The sequence below is a fragment of the Rhinichthys klamathensis genome, unplaced genomic scaffold (assembly GCF_029890125.1).
Source record: "Rhinichthys klamathensis goyatoka isolate OS25496 unplaced genomic scaffold, OSU_Roscu_1.1 h1tg000046l_1, whole genome shotgun sequence".
In the NCBI taxonomy this organism is placed as follows: domain Eukaryota; kingdom Metazoa; phylum Chordata; class Actinopteri; order Cypriniformes; family Leuciscidae; genus Rhinichthys; species Rhinichthys klamathensis.
The window spans coordinates 3,010,390-3,030,910 of record NW_026606593.1 but is presented as its reverse complement, the minus strand read 5'-3'; the positions used below and the strand labels follow the sequence as shown (position 1 = coordinate 3,030,910).

Genomic DNA, 20,521 nt, shown 5'->3' with positions numbered 1-20,521 from the left:
AAAGGGAAGCAGTGACATTACCACTATATTGACTTAAACAATGTGATCACTAATAAACTGAATGTTTTTCTGTCTAGTATGTTTTCATAACACCATACCTCTATTGTTTTCATGGTATGGCACATGGAAATATACACCGGTCTGCCACACATCCTTGCCTTGTGATCTTTGTAGAACCGCACCATTTCTTGGGCATTTTCAACTGTTTCCAGTTCAATCATAGCCTACAAGAACACACACACACACACACACACACATGACGTCTAAAGGCAAAACTTGAAAATTATTTTGCAAATCACAAGGCCTCTGGCTTTAATTTTATTTCATGTTAGCATTTGCAATCCATTATTTTTTGTAGCTTTTTTTGTAGCTCATTTTCTAATGCAAACTTATCCTTTGTTTTTAACTTGTAATGTTAAAAAGTGCTTTTTAAAAATGCAGTACATTTTTTAAACAATTAATCAAGGTTAATAAACATAGAAAGAGTATTGTTTTTATAAGTTAACATTTACAACCTAAAGTGTTATACAAGCAAGACAATTCACACACAAACGTTAGGTTTAGTTATGTTTTCACACACTAAGAATAGAGTCCTGTGTTCTACGGTCTTATTAAAAATAATTTAAAAAAGTATTGTTCAACAAATAATGGTTATTTAATATACTGTGATAATATTTTATTTTACTGTAAATACAAAATGTTTAGTAAAATGTTTCAACCATCCACTGAAAACATACGAATTTCTGGAAAACTTGTTTTGTTCTGTTCAAATAAAGATTCAAATTAATATTTGTACCCAACCAAACGCAAACACAAAACACTGACCTCTTGATTGAACATGGACAAAGTATGTTTCACCATACTGCCAAAGGGTGCAGCCAGATGGAAAAGATCCTTCCTCAAGTCAGGTTTCTTCTTTACGGGCCAAACCACCACTACTTTACCATCCTGTGAGCGTGTGCAGATAAATACACTATTGCTACTGCACAAACTGTTGAACTGGAAATATATACAGTACGTTTATGTTCAAAAACATCCAACAACTTAAGTTAGTAAAATGATAGATGTGATGCTTACCTGTGACACAGAGGGACCTGGAATAAATGGGCAAAAGTTTTACTGTCATATATTAAAAGCACATTGTGGAAGAACTCTAAATATTAAAGAGAATTTTCATGATCATTTGAATTAAAAGTCGATATGAAATAAAAAGTCACTATTTGCTAAATGCATGTTAGTGATCTTGTTGTGAACATCCATGCATACGTTTCATTTTTTTAAAATGTCCTCCTAGTAATATTTATTCAAATGTTAAAACTTGATCTTCCGGTGAAATGACAGACTTCTATCTGGTGACGTTTCCTGACTTCTCCAATCATTTAGTCTGCATAAACCCGGCCAATGCGAGAGTAGATCTCCCTCCATCCAAATAACAATCAATATATTAGTCCCTGCTCCAAATCTTTTCTTTTTCAATAATCCATCACACGTTCATCACAATACAGAAGAAAAGATCTGTTGCTACTTTCATTTCAATACGACTTTACTGTAAAAACTCTTTCCAAGTCTAAAAAGCAATTTATTGAAATTAAGCTGCAAAAACGGTTGCTTCTAAGGCCCCGTCCACACAACTGCGTTTTCGTTTAAAACCGGAGACCTTTTGCTACGTTTGCACCTCCCATCCACACTAAAACGGCAAAAACGGAGAAGTTTAGAAACGCTGCCGATCCGTTTTTCGTTTTGAATCTCCGGAGGGCGTTTTAGTGTAGACGGGTCAAAACGGAGGACTTTAGAAACGATGACGTAGTAGAGGCTCACGCTCGGCTCTATGATTGGGTGTCATCAGTCATGGCGTATATCTTTGCTAGCAGCTGTTGTACAAGTAAATTCTGCATTTTACAACGCTATAACTCCCTACATGCGCCGGAGTCAAGCTATTATTCCAGCGATCTGTGACAAATCCCGTGTGCAGCGGCGGCGTTGACCGTACATGGAGCGTCGGTTTGGGGTTAACCCAGAGCATGGTGGGATAATTTTATCAATGAAGTTTACACCGGCACGCGCATGCCCAGTGTTGGTGAATGGTCACGTGATCCATGTTTTCAGTCGTTTTAATGTGGACGGAGATCAATTCTAATACGCAGCTAAAACGCTGGTGTGGACGGAGATCGTATTCGTTTTAATTATCCGTTTCTAAACTAAAACGCAGTAGTGTGGATGGGGCCTAAAATGTCTGCTTTTGTGATGTTGAGAATAGCACATTTAATTCTAAGGGTAAAAAATAGGGTAGAAAACGGCCATGAAAACCTATTAGTAAAAAAATGCTTGGATTTATTGTTTTTTGTGCAATAAACTAACATTAAGTTATGATTTGACACCTTTGAGTAATTTAAATAGATAACAGGAGCTGTTTAGCCTGGGAAAACCCAGACAACTTCCGGCAAATTTAGATTTGCTCTGAAAGTTATTCTGGCAAAGAGCTCATTCAAGCCCATTTCCAATCCGTCGAAATCACGGCACCAATCAGAAACGTTGGGGCGGGCTTTACACGATGACGACAGCGCTGGGATTTTGAAGCAGATTTTGTAGCCAACATTACAAAGATGGATGCCGCCGTCGAACATCACTCATTCGAATCAGCTCTCGCGTCTGTTTTAAGCGATTTGAACGTTTCCTTTTCGTTAAAAACCGAGCAAAGAACAACACTCGGAGATGTTTCTCCGCCGCTCTGCATACGTCATCTCCTTCATCGCTCTGATTGGGTTTAGGTCTATCCGCGACGTCCGTTAGTGACGCCCCTCTGGAAATAATTTGTCTATGACGCTTTGCCAGACCATAACTCAGTTACAACTGAGAATGGTCTGGTTTTAACCAGGCTAGGAGCTGTTTGATTTGTCGGCCTACTTACCTAAAGCTGAATCCCCCCCTGCAGTGTTGTCCAGCTCATCCAATGTAACAAAATCCTCAATGTTCTCTGGAAATTCTTCATCATCCTGGAGAAATAAGACACACAGCGCTTTTAGGCACACTGTATAAAAATTATGTTCATGTTGTTCTTGTTTAAGCATATTTTGTCTGTTTCACGTTTACTAAAATCTTTCACACCACACATGCAAAAGTTCTAGACCAAAAAACATAGGTGAAGAATTGTTGACACTTGTGAAGACATTGAAACTCACTTACACATTACAGTCATTATTTACAGTATTCCTCAGGTGCACAACATTTTTAATTTTCTTAAAGGTGCTCTGTGCACTTTTTGTCCCATTAGTGCCAGTCCCTTTAGTATTTATGCTGACACATAGTGGCCTGTATGTAGTTTCTTAACTGCTGCCGCTTAACGCCAAAGCTGTGTTTATTCTTTAGTTTTATTTTAGCCAAACAGCCAGACTTACTAACAATTTGCTCCAGCGCAAACCCTCTTTTGGCGTTAAAAGACTACTATCAGGATTTACTAAAGACACGCAGTGAAAAACTTGTGCTGAAAAGGCGTGAACAATATTAATTGCATATGCATTTATAGGAGTTTCCCTATCAGACACAACATTTATGGGAGGAGAGTTTTTAAATGAATCACGCGAGGTGATTTACTAAGGTTTGCGTTAGTCCATTTACTGGTATTTTCACCATTATTTACCGCTCAAAAATGTCTTAAACCAGATGCTAATTCGCACTGCTCTCCGTGGATTGTGTTGGTCATTATGGAAATGATCCGGCTGCGTCTGTGTTTTTAAATTTGCGTGTTGTCAGTAGATCACACGCAGAACATTCATTGTGGCTTTCTTGGAATAGCGCTCGCACGCTAATTTGCCCTGTTTAATAAATCTGGCCCTAAGAGAGCAGACATGCATTTTACAGTACTGTTCAATTTTGGGGCAAGGCTTCATTTATTGGATGACAAATACATTAAAACTAATAGTGTGATATATTAATAATTCTTTCGATCGGAATACATTTTAAATCAAATTGCAAGGCTGAATTTTCAGCATCATTACTGAGATCATCATTGGGGAACAGTGCTTATACTTACTTACTTATAGCTATTTTAATAGGATATTTTGACATACAAATTTCATGTGGTCCAGTGTCAAACTAACCGGTTCGTCTTGATTCTGATGTGAATCTCTCTCTCTGTTCTCCTCGTCAGCAGTAGTAGCCCCCTCCTTTTCCAACCTTTCCTCCTCTCCCTTTTTTTCTTCCTCCTCTGTATTAACCGCAGTGTCACCTGTCCCCTCATCAAGCAGCCCAGATTCATCCTCCAACTGAATTCCCTCCTCATTATCGAGCGCCTTGTCTTCACTTTCCATTAACTGGTTTTCTTTCTCTGTGACTTCCTGGATAGAGCTGTCGCCTTTGTCCTTGTTGCTAGACGTGGACTCGTCTCGTTGTCTGCTGCATTTGCTTGAGTCTACTTTTCTGGACGGAGGCTCAGTACTGTTTTCTCTGAGAAAAAAAAAAGTTTTCAATTAAGGACATTTTTAAAACAAGCTCTACTGACAGCCTCTGTGATTTTATCACAGCTCTCTGAGGCATGATTCACTTATTTTCCTGAATATCCCACAACATACATCACCTGAAATAAATCTACTAGGTCGCCACAATTTGTTTCATGTGAAACTCATTTACAGGTTTAGGTACGAATATGAATTATGCATGAATACATTTTTTTTGTTAATTCTTGTTTACAGTAAAATACTTACAATGAGTCACTGCAACATAATTAAATGTTAACATACAGTTTAAAAGTGTGCCCACAGGACCTAAACATTAAAGTCAAATATTTGCACACGTTTATGAATGCATATTCTGAAAAACCTTTTGTTCTGAAGGTTTATGCATAGGTGCTTACACTATGGAATGATATTCCGGACATTATTCAAAAGGAATTGCAAATTGTATTTGCAATTGCGTTTTCAATTTGTGGACGCATAAAATGGGACATAATCCAAACGCAATTGCAAATCGCGCATTACCGTTTGCAACCCCAAATGTTGGGTTAAAAATGTAATAAAACATTTTTACAGTTGAAAGTGAAAGTTGGGTTAAAATAAAATTTTTAACCCAACATTTGGGTTTGTCCATATTTGACCCAAATTTGAGTTTAAACAACCCAGCATTGTTTAGAGTGTATACAATCTATATATTTACATTTGAATTATATTATATCTATCTATCTGTCTGTCTATTATAATGCAGAAAATTGACGCAATTGTCTTTTAGAAACAAACTTTGTTATATTGTTTTCATGTTATCACTGTGAAGCGCTTTGATACAATCTGTATTGTAAAAAGCGCTATATAAATAAAGGTGACTTGACTTGACTATTATCATCTTTCTATCAGCATCATCTTTCTATCTTTTAAAATTCATTAAAGGGGTCATATAATGGTACATGCACTTTTACAAGTTGATTGTACTGAAATGTGTGTTGGCAGTGCCTGTACACAACCATCATAAAATTATAAAAATCCATCCAGTGTTTTTGTTTTAATCTCCGTTTATTTTTTCCCCTGCCTCAAACGTCACACGCTCGGAAGCCCCTCCCACGATTGTTGATTGACTGCTGTTTCAACACAGACCCGCCCTGAGCGAGCTGTCAATCATAGTCTGCGCGGACCGGCAGACTGATATGCTGGAGCACTGTCTATGAGCAGAATGGCGTCTAAGCGATTGTGGTGTTCTGTTCTTGGGTGTAATAACGAACACAGCAGTCATTTTAATGTTCCTAAATCCGAACCGCTGAAGACGCGGTGGCTGAGTTTGTTTTCGAAGGGAATATTCCCCACGAGCAACGTCAATGCTTTCATGTTTGCACGAATCATTTCTCACCAGACTGCTTTATAAACGAGGGTCAGTGTAAAGCTGGTTTTGCTAAGAAGCTGCTCCTGAATAAAGGATCGGTACCAGCTATTCGTGTTCCTGCTGAACCTCTAGAACAACTGAAGTGAGTGTAACGTTTTATTAAACTTTATATTAATATTTATAGTAATCTTTGCAAATCGCTAGCTGCACGCTTCACAATGAATGCGTCTAAGGTTTACACTCAGGGTACATTACGGCATGTTTTCTATGTATGATGTTCTCATTATAATTCATAATCCCACGTTTATACTGAACAACGCGTTATGGTTATTGTGTTACAAACGGTGTATGCACAGAACAGAGAGGCGGGGTGAGCAAAGCTCATTATCATTTAAAGTCATATGCACTGAAACGGCGTGCTGAAAACAGCTGTTTTTGACCAGGTAAAATAAGTGTTTTCTTACAATACTAATAAGAATTTTAATTAAAGTATATTACAAACTTTTAATTTAGACCCTAAAGAATCATACTAGCTTGTACAAAAATGGCATTATATGACCCCTTTAAACATTCAAATGTATGCATTACATTTTAAAAGATTAGAGTATTATAATACGCTGATACAGATTTTCGTTATCAAAGTTTATAGTTGTAACAAAAATCAGAAATCTCACACTCCTTACCTTCTGCATTTTACAATCATTTCCTTTTCCTCTGTGGAGCGATTACTCTCATCTAACCGCTGAAAAGACGTAGGAAGGGGCTCAGTGTTTCGTGAGACCTTTACATTTTTATATGCCTTAATTCCTGAATTCGTAATTGGCGCGTTTCACCATCAGTGTGCAATGCGCGTGACGTCTACGTTCGTCAATAAATAAACTGCACGTGTCTTGCGGAAGAACACTGTAGACGGAACTTCTCTCCGTTAATGTCTATGGCGAGTCACGCAGGCACTGGGCAACTCCGCAGCCGAGCCGAGCCCGGGATAAAATAGTCAGAATATAAACACTTATTATAGGCGTACCGTAGTGATTCAGGATAAGTCAAAAACACGGTTTGGAAAATGGATTCATGATGTACTCGTTCATTTTGAACATAAGTTACGTTACGGACTGCAGCAGCTGCTGATACAGCGGCATTCTGTTGCGCGAGCGTCCACTCGCACTAATGCGACCACATTCAATTTTAACTCACACATTCTCAAAAAATGGTCGCAGTCTGGAACCCTGAGATATGTGGGCAAATACATTTTTGTCTCAGTGCATGCATTGTCTTAGCCTGGCAGTGTTCTGTTCAACATAGTTTTCTATGTCTGTGGCTGCAAAGATAAAGTTGAGATGCAGACTCGCCACCTTCGCAGTAGTGAACGCGCCTATAGAGAGACATGCACACTTCATATGAATTAGCCTACATAAGCAGAGAGCAGACAATTTCTTTTAGTTTTTAATTATTTGGTTTAAAAGTAGACATTTCAATCGTTCTATACTTCTCAGGTATGCGAGACAAGTATCTTATACGCTGAGTTTCGGTTCATTTATGAGACGCGCTCCAGTTCACGCGCCGGCGCCTCCGTGCCCTAATTACGGTACCGTATATTGTCTACTATATTTGCTTCTTATTTATTAATACAGTCAATTTGTTGATGAAACATTGATTAAAATTAAAATTTATACATATCTTATATACACGAACACATTTAACTAAAATGTAGTAAAAAAATAAAACAAATCTGTAAATTATAAAAAAAGTGATAAATGAATGTGAACTCTCGCTCTCGTGTCACTTCAAAATACATCACGCTTGATGTTAATGACTCAAATAAAAACAACGGATGTAGAGAGACACTTGTCAAAATTAAAAACAAAGCCAAAAGGTAACAACGAAGATCACGTCCTTTTTAGCTCTCCCGGCCATGAGATTTGTCTAGATACGGTCTAAATTGCAGCTGTGGAGAGATTAAGGATTTCCATTTGTGTGTTTAGAAGCTTGTTGTGGTGATTAGTCACTTTGATATATTTGTTATTTCTTTTTTTTTCTGGAATGTAATGTCCTCTTGAAATTAGAAAGGAAAATTGTGGCTCGGGATATCAGAAGTCTCTTACCGCAGGCTGGTGATGTGGGACATGGCTACTTTGACACTTTTGCCTTGAATCCTCAGTGGGTTACTGTAGTAATACTTCACCATGATGTCGGCATCACGCCAGTCAACCATCTCTATCAAAGCCTGAACACACAGACACACAGCAACAGAAAAGAACAACCGTGATGAGTTTGTATTTAGGGCTGACAAAATGAGCACATGAAATCAATTAAACATTTTTAACACTTTTGAAAATGTATTGACTCAATATGAGAGTATAATCTATCTGTGAAGGGTCAATATATATCTCACAGACAGCCCTAGTTTGTACTTTAAAAGAGATCTCAACATTCATCACAGGTCAGTCTCTTAAGTTTCAATACATCAGCTGACCTCTTTACAAGTTCTTCATGATGGTAACATTACCTTACAGTCTGTGAACTTTGACTGCCACACCTCACCAAACATGCCTGCAACCTCTAGTACTTCATCCTCAACGCCCTCGCCAGGAGGCAAACGCGAAAAACAAACCACAGAGGGTGCATTTGAATGTTTTGTTCGTTTTTGTGAAGGCTCATCAAACTTGGGTGGAGACTGCAAATCAGAAATACCCAAGAAATATGTATAGGAAATCCATGATAAATGGATAGACTTTTAAACATTGTGAGACTAAGCATATAGGATGTGATTTGTGGGCTTCCTACTCACATGAATGCCTTCCACTGTTGGTGATAAGTAGAGGATGACTCGGTTCTCCTTGATGAAGGCTGGTTTCAACTTGAAGTGACTGACCATATTCTGAGCTTCCTTGTGAGAACTAAACTCCAAAAAACCCTGTTAACCAGCAAACAATATTATTGCAGGGTTTTTAAGACCTGTCTTCACATGTGTGTATGAGAGTGACTGATTTCTGGAACACAACATGAAGATCTGGAACAATATGACAATATTAAAATTTTGATAAACTAACTTTAAAAAGGTTTGAAACCCTACAATAAATTTGAACAGTTGTGGGTGTTAAAGATTATAGAGGTCAATGTTACCATATGTTAGTTTTAACTGTAGGAGAAAAATACCGTAGTCAACATTTGAAGTGGATCAAAACCTTTCATGAATTTTGAACAATACCCGTTCTTGTCTCAGGACAACTTTGATTAACTTTTTTGATCCACTTCAAATGTTGACAAACATGTCTACTGCTTAATCACAATACGATAAAGCAATAGTGAGGCAAACAATGTTGCTTGCAAGTTGTCATGGAGTCTTCGACACCAATTTATTCATTTTGACACCAAGTTATATGAAATTACTAAATGGTTAATCATTGTGTGTGAACCTAAATGTCTTTCTGGTGTGTGATTACCTTTGATGGGAACACTAGGTGCTTCACAATTGTGCCGAATGGTTTGCCAAGCACTAAAAGCTCCTCCACTGTCACAGCGCCCATAGAAAACTTGGCAACGACCACCCTTGTATTGGGCTGAGGATAATATAGCCACAAGACAAATATTGATTTGACAGCACAAATAATGGAAATGAACATAAAACAGTACCACATCAATAAATGTACCTTAGGAGGGTATAGACGCTCTGATGTGGTGGTCATGAACTGATCCCCTTAAAGAGAAAAATCAATTTATCACTAATTTGCTATTATAAATATTACACAGCACCTATGAATAACATGTCTTTGATTAAAATTTAAAGACCCCATGAAATCAGCCTGTTTTCTTTCATGTGATGATGTATTTCCAATTGAAACAGGAAGTTAGGGAGCGAGATACTGAAGGGCTTGGCTTTTTTAAATAAGCCAATAGGTTTTAGCTTATGATTAGAGAAAATTAGAGAATTTTAAGATGTGAAGTAAAAGCCACAAAACCCTTTTCTGGGGTCTTTAATTCTCTTTAATATTTTCCACTTTAAGTGATGAAACTAGTGGTGTCAATTGATAAGATAAAAAAAAAAAAAAAACTAGATTAATCACACATTTCTTCTGTGATTTATCACGCTTAAAATCACTAACGTTTTTAAATTCTTAATTATTTTTACATTTATTAGGCTTCAAATATATAACAAATTTTTATATAAGTGAACTTAAAACAATCCTCACATAAACCCATAATAAATGTCATATTTACCTATGGCCATACCTGTCTAACAGGTAGGACATATACCGAAATTGAATAAAGTTATCAAACAGTCTTCACACCATAAATATTAAATTAAATATAGATTTATCCTTATTAAAGCTACAAAGGTTATTCAGTCAAGAGCAGTGAGTCATTTTCCCTGTTACCTTTGTTCTTTGATTAACATTAATGACAGACAGCATTAGTGGCTGCTGTGACTTTAAGATCTGCCGCTGCTGCACAGTACGTGGATCACGCGCATCCCATTTTCTCACAACTCTTCACGTTCATTTAAGACTTTATTTAAGGCTGCTCTTATGAGAATACTCGACAAAACGGGCATTTTAGCATAATTGTGTGTTATTGTTTGTTCAAGCGCGAAAGAGAACCCGATACTGGCGCACGTCTTTCTGTGCACACGTGTGTGTGTGTGTCAGGAGATTCACAAGCAGCGCGTTCTCTTTTGTCTTGTCACTTGAATGGTTTAAAAGCATTTGCATGAACAAGAGCGAGATCTTAATAACGCTATCCAAAGGATGACAGAAAAAACAGATGCTGTGTTAATTGTGTTAAGTATTTTTTGCACTTTAAAGCTGCAGTCGGCAAGTCTGGCAGATTGAGTGGACTTAGGCAAAATTTTGAATGTTTACAACTCTCGTGCCCCTCCCCCACTATCAACGGATACCCTCCCACCGAGTTCGTGCTCGTCAGTGCGTGTGCACCAGGTTATCTGTGAATGCGCCCGTCTCATCAGCATCCATCAACACCATGGAGTATTTGGAGGTATGCTGCCCTGGCTAACCTACCGATAGATTGCAATTGCTAACGTCATTTATACTCTAAATGAGCTTTTCCGATCTGTGATTGACAGTCAGATCTCACCCCCCCCTGCGCTGATTGGACCCGATGAACCGGGAGCGGTGGATTTTTGCAAAACAATGCATAACACGCTCCAGGTGGAGTTAGAAGCTCTGGGATTTTTCTAAAAAAACTATTTATGTTGTTCTGTCGGATTATAGTGTCGATTTCACTGAATGTGATCAAAAAAATGTTGCCGACGGCAGCTTTAAACTGGAAAAAATTAATCGCATCTGCTAACGTGTTAACATTGACAGCACTAGATGCAACATAATTACTAATTCACTTGACAATTATGACAATGACAACACTTGACAAACAAGACAATGATTTACACACAAAAAAAACAACATTATTTTTCTTTGTGGAAGCAACATTATCAAATATAGATACAACATTCCTTACACATGACAGGGTCAGTGCTGTGGGGTCTTTTAGAGGGGAATGAGCGGGAACTTCGCGGAGAGGACTGCGCTTCATGTGATTTGTGGCGGAATCCTAATAGATGTTCATTCCATGTCTGAAAGTAAAAAAAAACAGAGCACTTGAAATGATTATATGACGGATTATGATAATTTCAAAACAGTTTTAAAACACATTGTTGTCAAAAATAAAAATCAAATCATATACAAGCATATATTATTATGGTTGACTTTGCAAGAGGTGAACAGAAAGACCAAAATTTTACATAATGGTAAGAGTATATTTATCTATCTGGTAATGCCCATTTTGCATATTTCAGTAAATCAATTACTTTAGTATAATAAGATTGATCTCATGATTATTTTCTCTTCTTATTTGAACTTGTTGGATGCAAACTCAAAGCTGGAGCTAAAAAATAAAACTTTCTTGAAATTCTGAATAGATAAGTCACATCTGAAGCCTTAAAATAGCCATAAACAATACATATTAGGGGTGTGAATCAGCAGAAGCCCCCAATTCAATATTATTCTGATTTTAAAAATTTTGCAATATGCTGAGTATTGTGATAACATATTATGATTTATTGAAATGTATAATTTTTCAACTGCAAATGTCTGTCTGATCATTTCACACCTTCATATCGATCTCCTTTTCCTGTCAATATTTTCCTCGTATTTTAGACATTTTTTAATAGAAATTTCATATAAAAATGTTTTCACACTCAATTCAATGTATTAGTTTTTACAATAAATATTGTTTTAAGCAGTTTTACAAAGAACAACCTTACTAACACCCTAAGTTGAAGTTGACAGTATTCAGTTATGAAATGTAATTATGTGCTGAATCATATTTATATTGTTGCTATAATTGAAAATACATAAATTTGCAATTAACATCATATAACTTGGTCGCTAGATGGCATTATAGAGTTATTTTTCGCTACTATACTCGCAATCACAAGCAGAAATTCACTCCCTGAAAATATCGATACAATATCCCCATGCAAAATAACATGTAGTGAGTGTAGTATGAAAATCTGTATGGATTTTCTTCCGCACCCCTAATAATTCAATGAGTGCACAGTAAATAAACTCCACTTTATGCTGTGTGCCTTAATAGCTTCATTCTTGTCTTGTCTGGGACACATTTAGTATTTTCACATTCCTCCACTTCCCAATATATTAATGTCAGAGTATTTTTATTCAATATATAATAAACAACAGGAGCAGCAGTGTTATGAAGCTGTGAGAAAGTCTTGTGGCCCACTGAGCAGGGATTGTAAAGTCAGAGGATTTCCATCAAACAACAGACGGCTGTGACAGACCAAAGAAGATATCAAACTATTATTAATTAAGAGTCGTGAAATACATCTTGCCTCTGGGAAAGGGTTGACTGTCCTTGGAAAAGAAATCAAACTGGCAGGATTCCACAATTAAACAGAAAGGTGTGATGAGTAAGATCTAATTGTGGGAAACGGGTGGGGTGAATCTTACAAAAAATGGGCTAAAGTCCTTATGGAGGGCACTGTAAAGAGTGATTTTACAATATTTACTAATCGATTCTGGGTGTTTTTGATGTTTTTATTTATTTTGAATGAATGAATGAAGGAATGAATGAGTATTTTGCTTCATCGTGGCACTCTCATATGTTAATGAGCACATTACTATAATAACTTTTTTTTTTGGGGCAACTTACCTTTATGGAATTCAGCTTACAATTGCAAAGAGAGCAGTTGTGTGGGAAAACCGTTGGGGTGTCGCCGGACTCTGTCTCGGCAGTCACGTGATCCCCACTTTGACTTTCTTGGGATGACTTCCTGTATTTTCCTGTATCATCCTTTCTTCCTCCTGTGTACCTCTCGACCTTCCTATGAGCCTCCCCTTTGCCGTGATGCTCATGCTCATGGCTCCCAGAGCTTTTGCGTCGGTCACTGCTGCATCTCTCGGGTGTGTTCAGCTTGTCCTGAGACTTGCCTCTGTGGTCAGTGTCTGTTGTAGATGATGTTTTATGGGCTCTTTTCGCTTTGAGCTGCATGATCAGATAAGGGAGGGTCTCAACGCTGATTTCACTCTCTGGAATCTGAGCGAGTGCATCCACATCTTCTGACGACAGGCCGAGTGCCGCGTACAGGCTCGACGCGCCTACAGTCTCGGCTCCGCTTGTTTTTTCACTGGCACCACCATCTAACACATCCATCGTCAAGCCTTTACAGACACCAGAGGGGAGTCAAGCAGTCATCTGAGATTATAAAAAGGGAAATCAATGAAGTTAGATTATGGATGTAGTAATAAACAACTGTTTTCAAAAACTGAGCAGATAAAATGACTGAAATGGAACCAGAGTTTTTTTTAATCTGCATTTTTTGACACAATAATAGCAAAAAAAAAATCATTACACTTCAACAATACAATGACATGGCTGATATTATATAACATGGAGTTTATTAACATGGCGAAAATAACTTGCAGCAGATTTTAAACAAATAATGGACAATTAAGAAACTCGAAGGCAAGTGTTGGTGATCAACTCGGTATTGGACAATATTACTTTTCTATTGGTACAATTAGGCTGATACGTTTTACAGCCTAAACTTGGTATTATAACCATACTGACCTTGACATGCAATCAAGAGGGTCCCCATGTGAAAAAGAAGTGCACTTCATTTTATTCAATCTGCATTTGAAGTGTACTCAAAATCTTGAGTAAAAAATTTATTGCAGATATGGCAGTTTTATTTTAAAGCACATTTAAAGTCATTGTTTTAATAATCTGTTGTTGTGCTTTAAAGTAGTACTTTTGATCTGTTGACTAAAGCACATGTTAAGTACTTTAAAATACATTTGAATGTACTAAATTGCAGCTTAATCATTACACGTGTAATTACAAATATATTTAAATACATGGCATTCAAGTTTAAATAAAAATAACTTTGAAGTATACTTTAGTTTACCATAAATGCTTGTCACAGTACACTTATAGTAACCAACCATATTGCAAAGACAATAGAAGTAATTATTATGAATGATTACATATAAAGATGTACTTGAGTGGGTCAAAAAACAAAACAAAAAAAACAATCTGAAGTTTAGCTAACTGCATTTAATATAAATTTAAACTATAATACATTTTCTTTTAATTGCAATTAACATGTAGTTAAGAGTCTGAAAATGTGACAATCAGTTCGCACTTATATACATATATTTTTAAATATGTCCAAATGTATGAGGTCACAGTGATTATAGTTTTAAGAAATAGTTATAATGATGAATATTTTTCTAACAAAATCACACCGCTTTACTTCAGAAGGCCTTTGTTAACCCACTGGAGTTTTATGGATTACTTTTATGATGAATGGATGCACTTTTTTGGGGCTTGTACCATTGACTTCCATTATAAAGCCTAGAAGAGCCATAATATTTTATTTATATATATATATATATATATATATATAACTCCGATTGTATTTGGCTGACGAAAGTCATAGGCTATACATCTTGGATGGCCTGAGGGTAAGTAAATGACGAGATCAGTTTCATTTTTAATTGGAAACTAAGCCTAAATTACAGCACTGTACACAAATGCTAACAAACAATATTTTAATACAATATTTACACATTCACAAAACGATTCACATCCTGATGGTGGTTAAGAAACTGACAAAAGATCGAGACAATGCTTATGTTATCTACTAGACAACGGTTATTAGTCAATGTAGATAATATCACTGTTTAATTTAACAGTTTTAGCTGACTCAACATATCTTATGTCTTATGTTTCAATGGTTTTTGCATGACTAAATAATCAAAACATGACCGTACCCACCCTCCTTCTGACAACAGTTAGCCCCATAGCTAACCCATAGCTAACCATGAAGTTTGCCAAAAGCTTCTTCACAAAAACTAAAAGAGCATCTTCACAATATGATAACATTTGTCAGGTGTTATCTTTAAGATTTAAACACGAGCATTAAAGGTTTCGCACGCTGATAAATAACTACCGGTGGTAACTTCGCGAAATGGCTTGGTTAACTTTGGCACTGTTGTTTTTTTCAACCCCTATAACTAATAAACCGACCATAACAGCACATTCTGGAATTGCTCTTACACGAGAAAATAAAACAAATAGTTTTAATAATTACCAAAATGTCCGTCAAGGAGCGCTCCTTGTTCAATAGGCTACGTGCACAAGCGTCGTGACGAACTTCCGCTATTGTCAGAAGCCGGCATATCAGTTTCCGGTTTACTTGCGCGTCGCCCAAAATGTCTGTTTATACTCGATGTCTCCAGGATCTTCCGAAAATTAGCGTCAGCGATGTTCATCGCATTGTTGATGCCTGGTCCCCTGCTCCGACAAGCAAGAGGGACAAGGGCTTTAAACTCTACATATCGAGTTATCTGCACTTGTAAATACTGATAGGATCCCTGGATTTCTTCTTCTGAAATGTGTTGGTCGCAATTCACGGGAATGGTGCAAATAGCGCCACCTATCGCTCTGAAGCAAGAAGCGCGAACGGAGGGGGCGGAGGGGGGGATATATTTTTCCAATTTAAATGACCAAAAAGTCCATTTCAATATGAGATTGCAGCAGTGGTGGACAGTAACGAAGTAAAAGTAATTCGTTACTGTACTTAAGTAGCTTTTTTGCGTATCTGTACTTTACTCAAGTATTTAAATTTTGGGAGACTTTTACTTTAACTCCACTACATTTCAAAGTCAAATATCTTACTTTTTACTCTACTACATTTTCAAAATCAGTCGTTCCTTTTTATTTATGAGTGGATTAAAACGTAACTGGTCGAACGAGCCACCAATCACAGTACAGCGCGCGCGCTTTGTTTTGAACTTGCCTTGGCGCAAGTTGGCGGTATCTACTAAGCGCGAACCAGAGCTGTTAAATATGAGAGTTGCGAACATAGATGTGACAGTGATCTCGCCGCCGCGCGGTCGTTATTCGTGTAGCTCTCAATAGTTCCAAACAAATCGCGTTGACAATGCTTTTAAGCGGGACAGAGAGCAGCAGCTGTTATTGCAGCAATTATCGGTAAGTATTGAAGCATATGTACATTGCTTACGTTGCCACTAAAATGACTTGCATATAATAGCTTTTTTTTCTGGGGAGTAGCCTAGCAGAAACACTGCATAAATGCGTTTTTGTTTCATTTTGGACGGAAATTGGCTGCTCCCATAACATAGAATATATATATATGTGTGTGTGTGTGTGTGTGTGTGTGTGTGTGTGTGTGTGTGTGTGTGTGTGTGTGTGTGTGTGTGAACGTGTGTGCGCGTGTGTGTGTGTGTGTGTGTGTGTGTGTGTGTGTAAATATGTGTGTATATGAAGAGTTTGGTTCCAAAACGCGATGAATGCCTTCTTTTTCTTTTTTTTTTTATTAGTTACTGCAAAAATCAGTATTGTATCTGGTTGGTATTGAAAAGTCAATGTTTAATTTTAAGTAAAATGCGATATCCGCCGTTTTATTCTGTCATGTTTTCTCCCTTTCTTTCCAAACCGCGACAAACGCCAGTCTCCCTTCTCTGCAGAATGCGATATATCCGCTCTCAGCCAATCACAACGCACCATTCCACGCAATGTAAACAGTAACGGCACTCGGGAGGAGGAAAAATGTTTTCAATCTTCTTTACAGTTCTTAATAAAAATATTATACTAATAAACTTACGTTGTTGTGTATTTTCAACAGTTTCAATATGAAAAAAAAAAACTTTTAAATTGATTCAATGGATTAATTGCATTTTTTTTTTTTTTAAATGGATTTATTGTATTTTTTGGGGAAAAAACTATCCGTTTTTATAATAAATCTTTGAAAATCAAAACCTGGATTTTTTTTGTTTTTGTTATTATGACCTACAAATGCTATGTGAAAGTTTGAAACAGAAAATAGTGGTTTTCATCTTTCCACTTTCTTGGTAAAGAAAACACATTTTTACTCAAATTAATCTAAATGGATTTATTGCGTTTTGGTCAAGTCAAGTCATCTTCATTTATATAGCGCTTTTAACAATGGATTGTTTCAAAGCAGCTTTACAGAGATAAACATATAATTTAAGGTAACAGAGATTGTTTTGGCTTTATAGCGGTTCTTGAATAATGTTATTTCCAGCTAAAGTTAGCTAAAGTTTGGAACCAAACTCTTCATATATATATTTAATGGCGTTGTGCAGGATTATGTGAATGTATCATAACATTAAGATGTTAATAATTATGACCATAGGCGCTGGAGAAAAATATATACAGTAAATACTGTAAATGTTTTATACCTTATGGGAACAGTCCCCTTCCCTCCAAAATTAAACACAAAAATTTTATTCAATTCAAATATATATATCAGACTAATTAATGTCATTTCATTAATAGATTGGTGTGCCAAGAGTGACATTAGTCTTCACTTAGACTGAGTTAAGCAAGAGTCTTGTGACAAATTATAATAGGACATTATAGCCATAAAAAAATCAAAGTACTTGGATACTTAAGTACATTTGAAGGCAAATACTTTTGTACTTTTACTCAAGTGAATGTTTAAAGGCAGCACTTCTACTTTTACTTGAGTAATATTTTACCTTGAGTATCTTTACTTTTACTCAAGTACATGGTATGTGTACTTCGTCCACCACTGGATTGCAGGAGGGGCAGAAATAATGTTCTCAAGGAATAGAACTCTTACTTTAAAGTTTATAATTTCTTCCTTTTTTTTCAGTGAAACATATCTCACCAATAGTAGTGTTGATAGGTTCAGGAAAAGATAATGAACCCAAAGAGAGAGTATTATTTTTTGAAAAGCATGAGCCAGATGCAATAGCATCCATAACTGTGGCAAACGTTGGGAAATTGAACTGAAAGAAACTCTGCATACCTAAAAAGCAGACCTTCGCTATTAAAGAGTTGTCTAACATGAAATATTCCATTACTGAACCAGTGTGATTATAGAACAAAGACTTATTCTTAAATAAAATATTCTCATTGTTCCATATAGTATAACACAGATGAGGAGAAAAGTTATGCTTGTAAATAAGAGTCCATGCCTAAATAACTTTTTGGTGAAAGTTAGATAGTTTGACAGGGAGTTTATAAATATCATAATTACACATTAGAGCAAACTTTGCGAGAAGGCAAGCTGAGGGAAAATATTCCAAATAGAGGTGGGGTTTTTAAGGAATCGATTAAGCAAATTTATTTTAATTGTGTTATTTATTTGTGAACTAAAATTAAGCCACCCTTTTGTTGAGAAATTAGTATCACTGACTTTTTCAAATAATGTGATTTGTTTTTCCATAAAAATTTAACTATAAATTCCATCGATAATTTTACAAGTGTGCTTTCAATGTACAGTGACTGAGCGGCATGTCAGGCGAGACAGACCTTCTGCTTTAACTAGCAAACCTCTGCCTTTCAAAGAAAGGTCTCTCTGCAGTTTAGGCGTTTTGTTGTTTTTATAATAATTGGGTCCAAATTAGCAGAGCATCTAGAGTTATCTTTGGTTATTTGTATACCCAAATATGTAACAGTTTTTAACTACTGCAATACCAGCAATTGAAGAGATCATACAGTTTTTTATCGGAAGTAATTCACATTTATTAAGGGGTGGTTCAGGATTTTGGACATTGGGCCTAATTTCCAAGTTAGCCTCAGTGTTATTTATCAGTGGAGAAAGTTTTCAACAAAATTTGAAAATTTTGAAAATTCAAAATTTTCATCCAGTTGTTAAAGTTGCATAGTTCGCCGGTGCTAGGCTAGCACGAGTCAACGGTAACTGCTAGCCTGCCATTAAAAACAGTTTTACCCACTCAACAGTTCACCAAAAGCAAATAAATTATAACGCCAGACTATCGATGTAAATGTCTTTTAAGAGATTAATGTTAAAAATCAAACTACTCTTGCATCTCAATGATCGCAATACATTTACAGGAACTAGTTTCTCAGCAGCGGCGGAATTTTACTTTGCTCCGGTTAGTAGTACTGCACCGAAAAGTAAACACAGAACCGAAGCGCACTACAGTCGGAACTACCTGCACTACCCCTCTCTATCGGTTGCCTAGGTAACTACATATCACTCCGCCACTGCTGTAGACTGTGCTAATAAATACAGGGAACAAAGTATAACTATTGCAATGCAATGAAAGGGTAGTTTGAGTTCTAACATTATTCCCTCAACATACATTTACATCGATAGTCTGGCGTTATAATTTATTTGCTTTTGGTGTACTATGGAGTGGGTAAAACTGTTTGTAATGGCAGGCTAGCAGTTATCGTTGACTCGCGCTAGCCTAGCACCGGCGAACTATGCAACTGGAACGCCTGGATGATAATTTTTGAAAACTGTCTCCACTGATAAATAACATTAAGGCTAACTTGGAAATGAGGCCCGATGTCCAAAATTCTGAACCACCCCTTTAAGATTAAGATGTAGGCCCGAGGCTTTAGAAAAGAGATGAAGAGTACATAAGGCTGCTGGTATTTGCAGAGTCTTCTAAGAACAGAGCAGTGTCATCCGCTAACTGATTAATAATTATCTCTGTATTGGCAATGCTGATGCCTTTAAGCTGGCTTGCTTTTGAAAGCTTTTTTATACATTGCAATACTTGATCACTCGAGCGTCACTTCATGCGTCATCAGCAGCTCTTAAAGGACCTGCCCTTATGTTGTTAAAGTTTTGTTTATTTAAGAAATTCATAATAACAATAAAGAATGATACCCTGTTGAAATATGTGAGATGTGTGGTTTATATAAACTGCAAAGGTAAAGTATAGATTAAAATTATTGTGACCGAAGTGAAGGGGGAGGAGAATTTATACGTGCGTCACGTTTAGTCAATAAAACGCTTCAGCAAAGGAGACACCTGTGTATCCTCGCTTATGACTCCTCTGGAAGGTCCTCACTCCTCGATCCTCGCAGTGCAATTAGAGAATTGAGATGTTCTTCAAGATGGCTGAGCTCGATCGGTTTCCAGGTCATAGGATGGATATTGGATAGGATTTGAGATGCCCCCCCCCGAGTCTACTTCATATGTACACTTCAGCCAGCTCCATATACCACAATGCAACACGATTGTGGCGTCAACATATTAATATTAATTATTTTTTGGTAATAATTCTCAGATTTCATCAAAAAGATCTTAATTTGTGTTTCGAAAATGAACGAAATTAAGTCTCAAGCCCCGTTCACACTACACGCGACTTTGTCGCTGCAAGTCGCCAGGCGCTGGCGATGAGGTCGCTAG

General features: G+C 36.8%; 1 protein-coding gene across 1 annotated transcript in view; it reads right to left on the bottom strand.

Annotated features, from left to right (window-relative positions):
- zgc:152816 (uncharacterized protein LOC777712 homolog) overlaps positions 1-15,464 on the bottom strand; it is a 30,298-nt gene extending 14,834 nt beyond the window's left edge. Inside the window, exons 1-12 of the mRNA XM_056247394.1 lie at positions 15,431-15,464; positions 12,988-13,530; positions 11,275-11,389; positions 9,453-9,499; positions 9,246-9,362; positions 8,591-8,716; positions 8,309-8,476; positions 7,905-8,026; positions 4,098-4,443; positions 2,905-2,993; positions 826-982; positions 99-224 (exon numbers count right to left, since the gene is read on the bottom strand). Coding sequence (XP_056103369.1) covers positions 99-224; positions 826-982; positions 2,905-2,993; positions 4,098-4,443; positions 7,905-8,026; positions 8,309-8,476; positions 8,591-8,716; positions 9,246-9,362; positions 9,453-9,499; positions 11,275-11,389; positions 12,988-13,488 — 1,914 coding nt within the window. The 5' untranslated portion in view covers positions 13,489-13,530; positions 15,431-15,464. The remainder of the gene's footprint in view (positions 1-98; positions 225-825; positions 983-2,904; positions 2,994-4,097; positions 4,444-7,904; positions 8,027-8,308; positions 8,477-8,590; positions 8,717-9,245; positions 9,363-9,452; positions 9,500-11,274; positions 11,390-12,987; positions 13,531-15,430) is intronic.
- Between the last annotated feature and the right edge of the window lie 5,057 nt (positions 15,465-20,521).